We start from the raw sequence: 10,475 nt of genomic DNA on the forward strand, positions 1-10,475 counted from the left end.
GAAACCCCGCACCAGATCTGCGTGGAAGAAAGCGGAAACGGAAGTGAGATAATATCAACAAGCCGAATTTACTCCAACTCCGACGGACCAATCTTGACCGCAGTCACTCTCGAGTAGTTTACTCCGCGGACGCATTATGGGGAGGATTCGTCTCCGCGCGCCACGCTTGGATTAGTGGCCTAACATTGTGACGGTGTCCGTCACAGACACTCTAATATGCTCCCCGACGGCCCCGCGCCTCCTTCCCGAGAGGTCGTCAGAGTGGACGGACTGTGTGCGGGCTGCTGTTGACGTCACGCGGTGAACGCTTTGCAATGATCTCGCTGCTTCTCCCACCTGTCAACTAGTGGGCCCATCTCTTCCTCCTCCTCCTGTCTGCAGCCTCTTCCTGCTTGCACCGTCCGCTCCACCCGGATGGCTCACTGCGGCTCCTCCGAGCCCGGTGCGAAGCCGTCGGCACCGCCCCGGCCCCCGGACACAGCCCCCCAGCAGCAGCCGCAGCCGCCGTCGCAGGGCGGCGTTGACCAGAGCATGAAGCCGGTGCTATTCGAGATCTTCGGGGAGCTCTGGACGGTCCAGTCGCGGCTGGGCCAGGGGGTCTCGGCCTCGGTGTACAGGGTCAGCTCGGGCAGAGCCACTACCGCGGCCGTGAAGGAGTTCCAGGCCGACACTCGGGGAGGAGATTACGGGTATCACAAGGAGAGGACCGTGCTGGAGGACATCCAGGGACACAAAAACATCGGTGAGATCCTCGAGTCGCACGTGCAGAACCTTCGGGACATGTTGGGGGTTTTTGAGTTCAAGTGGAGAAGGAAAAGCTGGACGGCTTTAGAATCAGACCGAGAAGATTTTGCTGTGTAAGAGTGTAAAAAGCTGCAGTGACACATTTTGCTTGCATTGACAATTATCTCTCCAGATAGATAGATGGTGCCAAATACAATGCCTACATTTCCTCTCGAGCAAGTACAGGAGACGCTGGAAAGGAAAAAGTCTCCACTTTCTCGTGGTTTTCCAACAGTAATCATCGTCCTCAAAGGTTCTGTTTCTGTCCAACCAGAATCAGACTTTCTGCTGTTCCGGCTGGGATTAGGAAAGAGGAGGAGAGAAAAGGAGACGACAGACGGAGGGATTGTGGGGAGGGATTTCAAACTCTGGATGGGGTAGAGATTAAACTGCTGTGCCATTCGGTCATTCCTCAATAAAGATCTAAAAGTATCTTGTTCCTTGTGTAGTTACAGAAATCTACGCCTTCTTCTGCTCTGGGCACTAACACATTGGTCCCATTGTTTCTCAGTGACACTATACGGAGTCTTCACTAACCACAACAGTATGGGCGTTGCCACCCGCTGTCTCCTGCTGGAGCTCCTTGACGTCAGCGTGTCCGAGCTGTTGGTGAGAGGCAGCAGTGGGACCCAGGGTGGTAGGTGAGTGTAAATCTGTCTGTGGCGCAGCTTCTTAAGCGCAAGGTTGGGAAATAGTTAATCGCAGGAGACTTGGGAGCGTTGGGTTTATGCACGATCAGCACGATCTGATGACGCTCAATAAGAGCCGAAACATCCTCCAGGTCACATAATCGATTCCCAATTATAACCGTTCACTGATTTTAATTTGCTGTGCTTTGCTACGTTATGATATGTCATGATATGTTTTGAGATTGATAAGAGGGAATAAAAGAAAAAAGCAAACATATATATATATATATATATATATATATATATATATATATAGTTTGTGCAACTGGCTCACTGAGATCTGCCTTTTTTGTTCACCCCTGAATAAATCATCAGCATCCATTTGTGTGAAGAAGGACGTCTGCTGTGTATTACAAATGACAATAAAAGTGTCCTTAATTTTTAGCCACTGAGGTTCAAGTGAAAAACGCATCGTTTCTAAGTTTTCCTTTCAGATGTCAAAATATCAGTTTGTATGGCGACGGCAGAAACACTGAAAACAATGTGGATAGAATGTTGGTTGTTTTTAAACTGAAACCACACACAGAGAACAATACGCTGGAAACGATAACCATGGCGAGAACGGGGACATTCGTGTAGATAGACATTGAATTGGGTGGTATTGGGGTGATCTTCAGAATCGTATCAAGTGATGTGTGTTTCCTGACGGAGCTTGGTCTCTCCTCTTTAAAGGTGAAGTGAAGAAAGTCCGTCACGTCCCTCACTCGATCATACAGGCAAATCAAAGATTTTCCCTTCGTGACCTCGTGTGAGGAAACAACTCCTGCCTCTGGTAGTGGATGCTCACTAAAAACTTGCAATGATTACTGATATACTGAATAAATTCAGTTAAATATGAATATATAGTAAAGTAATAGGTACTTGGTAGCAACCGTAACAACTCATACGACTAAGCTAAGTAACGTGTTCAGACACAATATTTTTAACTAAACGTCCTGCTGCCGCCGCAGAGTCCGAGCTTCTTCAGGAGCTTCTCCTTCTGGGTCAGATTCAACTTCAAACTGGTTGAATGACAGTATTTTTACAAGCCATAACGATAAATCTACCGTAAACATTAGTGCTTGGTCCAGGGTTGCCAGATCTGACACAGTTTCCATCACAAACACAACATAAAACCTCCCACCTCAATAAAAACCAGCCCGAAGCTCAACCTCTGGAGAAAGTCGTGTTAAAACTATTATATGCGTAATAAATAACACATCATAATCACACAACTGCACTAAATAAACAAAGGAAAAAAAGGGGGTAACACAAACAGGCTCAACAATCTGGCAATGCTGATCTCCCCAAGAGCAGCCTGGACAGATACAGCTCATTAGCATTTAAAGGTACAGACACACAAATGGCCTGTTCTCAGTAGAGGGACTTTTAGACTGGCTGAACTCCAGGACCAAGATTAGATTTGGGGAAATACACTTGCAGTACAATGTTGTTGGACCTCTACCTTTGTGAAATTGTATAAAAAAAACGGTAAAATATGGGGCCTTTAACTTCATCTTCCGACCTGATTCACCAGACCCCAGCAGGGCCATTCCATGTGGCTCGTCCAGCACTGTGCTCGAGACATCCTGGAAGCCCTCGCCTTCCTCCACAAGGAAGGCTACGTTCACGCTGACCTCAAACCACGCAACATCCTCTGGAGCGCCGACGACGAGTGCTTCAAGCTCATCGACTTCGGCCTCAGCTTCAAACAGGGAAACCAGGTCGGTGCGCGGGGGATTTGGCGGGGGCGCGACCGCAGCTGCGCGTTTCCCCCCACTAAACCGACTCACTCCTTCATCTCAGGATGTCAAGTACATCCAGACGGACGGGTACCGGGCGCCGGAGGCCGAGCTGCAGAACAGCCTGGCGCAGGCCGGCGTTGAGATGGAGGGAGACTCGGGCTGCACGGCTGCCGTGGACCTGTGGAGCCTGGGCGTCATCCTGTTGGAGATGTTCTCCGGAATCAAACTCAAAGACACCGTGCGCTCGAAGGAGTGGAAGGTACCACGGCAGTTCAGACGCTTTGGCACAACAGTGAAAGATGCTCGGTCCCACCCTTTGTTCTGCCTGTGTCCAGGACAACAGCGCTGCCATTATTGACCATATCTTCGCCAGCAACGGCCCGGTGTGCCCCGCCATCCCGGTCTATCACCTCAGAGACCTTATCAAGAGGTACGCCTTATCTCCCTCTGCCACACCGTGTAGTACCACCATCCTCGCGCGGCGTTCACGGCACGTTGTCGGACTGTGCTTTTTCTGTCTCCGCAGCATGCTACTCAACAACCCAAAGCATCGGTGCACAGCTGAAACTGCCCTCCTGAGCCCCTTCTTCAGTATCCCCTTCGGTATGTGGCGAACAGCAGAGTCAGCGAGACTCTGCGGGGCTGCTTTCATACTTGTTCCTGCAAAACCAGAAGGTCCTCATGGCGCCGACGGACGTGCGAGTTCGATACCTTCTCTTTAGTTTGATTTGGATTCACATGTGCTTTATTTCTGCTCTGGTCCGAATGTTGCTCCTGCTGGAACAGCGTCTAGTTTTCCATGACAACATGACGTCGTCTCAATATGGCTGCAGTAGGACTGGTCTCCTTTCGTACCTCCTGTCTCATCGCAACATCAAACCACATCACTTCCTGTTCAGTGCATCGCAACTCTGAAGTACTCTACATGAGTGTTTTTGCTTTTTATGTATCATGATTGAAGTCTGTGGCCGCGTTTACACTAAAGCCTTGATGCTCAAAATTGCTGCCGAACTTTGATTTTTGATTTATTTTTTTTCTTCTTAACCGTGTGGTTACACGTATACAGTATTCATTTATTTATTTATGGTTAGTATATACGTATTTTACCAACTTTTTGCAAAAACTACTCACCCGAATTGCATGACATTTTCAGCGATGATTTGTCATCATCCAAGAACCAATCGATGAATTTTGGGACGTTAACGGCGAACAGCTTCTCAATAAATCCCCAAAAAGAAAATGTCCCATACAAAGCGGATGAGAGGCACCTCATGTAGGTCCAAGGAGATCAGCGTCTGTTGCCATGGAGACGCTCCCTCCTCAGTGTTTCATGCAATGATGTTGCTACCCGGCAGGCTAGTTAGCATCGGTATGAGCTAACGGCTATCATGCTAGCGTGCAGTTGTTGTTTTCTTTTTCATGAGCGCTAATGTCGACTTTCCCGAGCCCGCTCGCTTCACGAATATTTCAGCAAACGTAATCTGCATGGCATTTTGAAAAGTGGAGACGTACTCATGAGCGATTTCTCTCCGCCACGCTTCCTTTCTTGTCTGAACCCGCGGCGACTGACATCGTTACGCTCGTGCAAATGCTGCGTTCAAGTTCTCTGAAAAATCGCAGACTCTTCCTCTGCCCCATAGTCACAAGGATGAGTTTAGGTACCGTTTGATTTTGCGTAAATCGGTACTTGGTAGTACAGATGGTCGGTACCTATAAAAGTACCGGATTCGGTACCGGTCCCTAGTGCGTAATGCGACACTCGTCAGTCTCAGGTGGTGTGTTCACACCCGCCTCGAAGTGTATTTTACCTGTGTGTGTGTGTGTGTGTGTGTGTGTGTGTGTGTGTGTGTGTGTGTGTGTGTGTGTGTGTGTGTGTGTGTGTGTGTGTGTGTGTGTGTGTGTGTGTGTGTGTGTGTGTGTGTGTGTGTGTGTGTGTGTGTGTGTGTGTGTGTGTGTGTGTGTGTGTGTGTGTGTGTGTGTGTGTGTGTGTGTGTGTGTGTGTGTGTGTGTGTGTGTGTCTCAGCACCCCACATTGAAGACCTGGTCCTGCTGCCTTCTCCCGTCCTTCGTCTGCTCAACCTCATCGACGACAGTCACCTGCACAATGAAGAGGAGTACGAAGGTATCCATGTGGGACAGTCGATTTATGGTCGCCTCATAAAATATTCAACAGGTTTTGTTTTTTTTCTGTCGAATTCATCTGTTAAGTTATGCACTATATTGCCAAAAGTGTGTGCTCAGCTCTCCAAATTATTGAATTCAGACGTTTGAGTCACTTCCATGGCTGGGCGATTTGGCCTTAAAAAAAAATATATATATATATATATATATATATATATGTATTTCATTTTTTTAATGGAAAATATGAGTTTCATTTTTCATTTTTTTTCTCAATCCACTTAAAAAGGACATCAGATATATTGTCAAAAGTGCAACTTTATGTGCTGTGATTGTCCTCAGAGCTGAAATGCGTGTAAACGATCCCAAAATAAAATGAGGCTCAGTCGCTCTACAAATTCAAGCTTTATGGAAAAGTGCAACTACTGAAACCCAGAAGGAAGGAATGTTGGAGTGGAACGTGAAAAATGAAGAAAAACAGTCGCGGGGGGGGGGGGGCTTGAATGTGCAGAAAAAACAAAAAATTTATCGATAAATCGATTGAATTGCTTTGGTGTTTTGCCCAGCTCTGGTCACGGGTGTATAGAATCATCGGCATTCAGACTAATTCTACAAACATTGGTGGGAGAGAGTCGCTCTCAGGAGCTGCAGTGAATTCCAGCGCAGTGCAGCCAGGAACACTTTCTCAGAATTAACTCTCAGTGGAACTCGAGCAAAGTGGAAGCGACGAGTAACGACAGCAACTCGGCAACCGAAGACCACCGAGCAGGTCAGCGGGTTCAGGATGAATTAGAGCCAGAGCGTCTAGTTTGACCCTACTGATGATGTGCTGTTGCAATAATAATCCTGCTCTGAGTTGTCATAGCAACAACGGGTGGACCCACGTCTTATTTAATCCTTTGGTTCGCTCAAGTTCATGGGTGTGTGTGAGCAAATACTTTTGGCAATATAGTGCATATACTGTTGGAAGTACCTGACCCCGGGTGTTTCTGCTCAGATATCCTGGAGGACATGAAGGAGGAGTGCCAGAAGTACGGCTCAGTCGTTTCTCTGCTTATACCCAAAGAGAACCCGGGGAAAGGACAGGTGAGTCCTGCTGTCCGTCCCTCGTGATGCTTCGTGTGAAGAAAACGCCTCTTTGTTCTTTTTGTTGGCGACAGAGCAGCAATTTAGAGTTAAATCACCTCGCGAATGAATTCATCTCTTGGTTATTCCAGAGCTGCAACTAAATATTTCTTGACTAATCGATTAATCTGTACATTATTTTGTTTTGGGAAGCATTTTTGTTTTTCTAATGCAAGTTATTAGGAACACATTGTTGTGAAGAAAATCACAAGAGAAATTTACATTTAACAGAAATAAATTTCCGTAAAGCGCCTCAAAACAAACACAGTGAACTTAATTAACGCTTCATGAGCAAGAATTGACACTTTGGAAGATATTTTTCAATAAGTTTTCTCTCCTGATGTTTCTCTTTTCTCATGTTTCTCACACTTTTCGCCATCTTGCTTAAAGTATTGACTGAGTATTGAATGACACAAAACAAAGTGTTGGCTGCTTCTCCTGCTGTGCTGGTAGGTTAGAGCCACAGGCGGCTCATTACTGCCACACTGTGGTAGCTGCTGGAACACATTGGTTAGACCTAGATTAGATTATTCTCTAATCCACCATTAAGGTTTGCTTCGGTTTTGTCGGAGCAGAATACAAAGTTGCCTCCTCTGTTTGTTTGTTGTTGTTTACTGCAGGTGTTTGTGGAGTATGCCAACGCCAGCGACTCCAAAGAGGCCCAGCGGCTGCTGACGGGCCGCACGTTCGACGGGAAGTTCGTGGTGGCGACTTTCTACCCTCTGAGCGCCTACAAGCGAGGATACCTGTACCAGACCGTGCAGTGAGATCCCCGAAGCTCGGATTACACTCCCGCACCATTCACACAACTCGAGAAAAGCAAAGGCGACGTGGGGGAGGCGAGGTTTCTCCCCCGACGTGTCGATACAGGTCGGCGTCACCAGTTGATGTCCTGCAGATTAAAAAGAAATTAAATATCATTTTACTTCCGTCAAAACAGAAATTTCAAGCCGACTTGTTGGTGGAACACAGTCGGTTTGTGTTTAATAGTGAAAGCCGTCACACTTTTCTACGTTATTGCACAACTGGCAACGCTGCATATTGAGCCAGTTTACTTCTGAGTGCTTTGGGTTGTTGTTTTGTTTTTGTTTAGTTTTTTTGCGCATCCTGTGTTTGGTGCAGCGTGTAACTTGGCTTGTTGTGCCGAACCTTTGATGGGATTAGTTCGTGTGACGCGGCTCCCCGTGGGTTTCTTCCAGGCGTTCTCCAGGACGCCAGCGTGCAAATTGAGGATGTTGAGCGCACGGATCGGCGGTCTGGGGTGTGAACGAAAACATGTAGCAGGGTTAAATGCATTATATAGCATTATATACAAGAGTTTTACCATTTTAATGGTTAAAAAAAAAGTGAAACTGAAGGTTTCCTGGTGTGTTTTGCTCACACTTAGTTTAGCCTGTTTGGAGGTGCGGGGGGGGGGGGGAATGAACTCCTTGCTACTCACTTCAAGTTTTCATAGAACTGACTTTCTGCCATCATCAGAGCAAGCTGAGGGGTCCCCCCCCCCCCGACCTGTATCTTTATTCTGTGAAGCCTTTTATTTATGACTTTGTGTGCTCAGAGGATTTTTTATTTTTTATTTTTTTTTTCTTTTCTTGAACTTTCGTGGGGCTTCTTCTCCTGGAACACTGCGATGTGGTTACTGACCTCTGGTCCGTCTGTTTTCAGATGTGAAGTGACTTTATGAACAAAAACCCTGCAGGTCCCACAAACGTCTCCTCCCTGATCGGTGCGCTCTGTTTTACCTCTTTGTCGGGATGCGTGACTCCGTCATGAAATTTAGAACATCTTCCAGTCTTTTCTGGCGACGGACACGTCCACACAGGGAGGGAAAGCTGCATCTGCAGAGACGTCTCTGTTTACCTGATGGGCGGCGTTACGCAGGAAACTAGGCCTGGGCGATATGGCCTAAAAATAAAATCTCTGATTTTATCACCAAAAATTTGAATTTTTTCAGATTGTTTTAAAAATGTTTCTTCTACTTTTAAAAGAAAACAAAAGGTACAAATGATAAAGATGTCTCAAAAGCAAATTTTGATTTTATTTGATCAAATATAACAAAACGAACTCCTGTTTCCCTCCTGGAGTCAAAGAGATGTTCTTTTGTTAAAATAAATAAACATGAACAAGGAATTCTCTCAGTTCGTCTCAACCTGAAGACGTATTGAGGCTGGACGTCTCTGAGACGATGGACTGAAGTCGGTTGTGCCGCTGCCTTTTGGAGCAGCGGCCTTCAGACGAACTTTGTAGCGTGCGACTCCATTGTCTGTCGCCACAAACCAATTCCAGACAACCGGCGATAATATTCCTTTGTTTTGGGCGGAACAAACGTCTGGAACGCTCTTGGTAGCGGGAGAGAAGGAAGGGGGGCGCTACGGAAGCAAAAAGTGTCAAATCAAGAGAAGGAAAAAATAATTTCTTGGGGTTTTTTGAAATCGCCCACAACAACAAAATACTCGAATGAATCTAAATTTAAAAAACGGACATCTCGCCCAGGCCTACAGGAAACGTCTGTGTTGAAGAGAGGCTGCCCGACAAAATACTCGAATGAATCTAAATTTAAAAAACCGGACATCTCGCCCAGGCCTACAGGAAACGTCTGTGTTGAAGAGAGGCTGCCCGGCGGCTGCCCGGTCGGCTGCCCGGCGGCTGCCCGGCCGGCTGCCCGGCGGCTGCCCGGCGGCTGCCCGGCGGCTGCCCGGCGGCTGCCCGGCGGCCTTTTTTGTGTAAGTTTTTGTTCTACTGTTGGTGAACTTCACTGGAAACAGCTGACTTGGATTGTTTTTTGGTTTTTTTTTTTGCAGTGGAATGAAATTATTCTGGTGTTTTCTCGGCTTGAATCCGTTCAGATTCAGTGGATGAGTCGTTGGCGTGACGATCTCCACTCCAGACGCTCTGCTAACCAACCGAAACGCTGCTACACAACGACGGCTTGTGCTACAGCCGCGCGTCTCCTCCTTCCATGATGGCACATGTCTTAGAAATCAACCTTTTCCCGGCGGATTCATGCATTTCACGTAACACGTCGACCATAAACAATTAGGAACCGCAACGCGCAGCACAAATCTTCTAGGTTTGTCTTAAGCTTAAAGTTTTCCACTATATTTTTGCTAAAGCCTCGCAGCGTTATATAAACACTTAAACAAGTTACCGTGATTGTGCTGTGTTGGGTTATATATATGCAGTAAATACTACATCTTAACTTAACTTCTTCACGAGCAATACCGCTACAAGCAAAGAAACACGTTACGCTGGAAATGTGAAGTTAAATGTAACATAAGAGGACAGGATTGGTTAGTCGTTGCGTTAATTTACCCGGCGGCTGGTCACAGTTTGGTTCCAGATAAACTGGTGGAGGATGGAAGGATGGAGGAAGGGCCGCAATCGTTGCAGCTGGCAAATTACCGCTTCGAGAGTGACCAGCTGTTCCAAAGTGAAAAAGCTAAACTACAGGTTAGAGATCAAAAGTGCTGCAAAAAAAATTTTTATTTTTTTTTTTTACTAATTTGAAAAAAAGAAAGGAAAAATAATTTATACTCACTTTTGCCAAAGTTGGGCCTCGTTTCACGACAATGTTTCATGTGAAAACGCATCGATTTTGGGGTTTCATTCTGGAGAAGTCTTTGCGTTTCCACGGCACTGCTTTGAAAACAACGTAGTTCTCATGTTTGGCCACTAGTGGGCACAGTTATTTGTTTTTTGGATGAAACTGCACACATGTCCACAGAGAACCAGACACTAGAAACATTAACACTGGGAGACATTCTAGTGGACAGGCGACCAAGTTGGACTGTTATTACCGTGACTGTCAAAATAAAACTACCGAGTCTCGGGAGAACATGGACTGGGAGTCCACGGCGATAAGAGTCGGGACGTTTTCAAAAAGTTCCCACCCTTGGAGCCATTTTCAAAAAGTAATATTTTCGGTGGCTCTGAGCGTCGTCGGCGCGTGAACAGACACTGAAAAGGAAACCGAATTTATGTATTTTCACTTAAAGTAAATTCAAGAATAAAAGAATTTCTTTTAAAACGTTGTCGT

The 10,475-nt window shown here is 46.4% G+C and overlaps 1 protein-coding gene across 2 annotated transcripts; it reads left to right on the forward strand.

The window, feature by feature from the left end:
• Positions 1-27: 27 nt before the first annotated feature.
• On the forward strand, positions 28-8,922 carry uhmk1 (U2AF homology motif (UHM) kinase 1). Of its 2 annotated transcripts, none has more exons than XM_080473160.1 (9): positions 28-742; positions 1,295-1,424; positions 2,989-3,175; positions 3,258-3,455; positions 3,532-3,626; positions 3,723-3,799; positions 5,220-5,318; positions 6,312-6,400; positions 7,060-8,922. In XM_080473160.1, exons 1-9 carry the CDS (start codon positions 415-417, stop codon positions 7,204-7,206), a joined length of 1,350 nt encoding a protein of 449 aa, XP_080329286.1. In that variant the 5' UTR covers positions 28-414; the 3' UTR covers positions 7,207-8,922. The 2 variants fall into 2 exon arrangements, with proteins under 2 accessions (XP_080329286.1, XP_080329285.1); XM_080473159.1 differs by having other exon boundaries at positions 5,220-5,369; positions 7,060-7,924.
• Positions 8,923-10,475: the final 1,553 nt, after the last annotated feature.

Source organism: Lipophrys pholis, assembly GCF_963383615.2.
Source record: "Lipophrys pholis genome assembly, chromosome: 10".
NCBI classification, from domain to species: Eukaryota; Metazoa; Chordata; class Actinopteri; order Blenniiformes; family Blenniidae; genus Lipophrys; species Lipophrys pholis.

Coding starts and splice junctions, on each gene's coding strand:
- uhmk1 (XM_080473159.1), top strand. CDS start 415: ATGGCTCACTGCGGCTCCTCCGAGCCCGGTGCGAAGCCGTCGGCACCG. Junction 743..1,294: donor CCAGGGACACAAAAACATCG/GTGAGATCCTCG, acceptor ATTGTTTCTCAG/TGACACTATACGGAGTCTTC. Junction 3,800..5,219: donor CTTCTTCAGTATCCCCTTCG/GTATGTGGCGAA, acceptor TGTGTGTCTCAG/CACCCCACATTGAAGACCTG.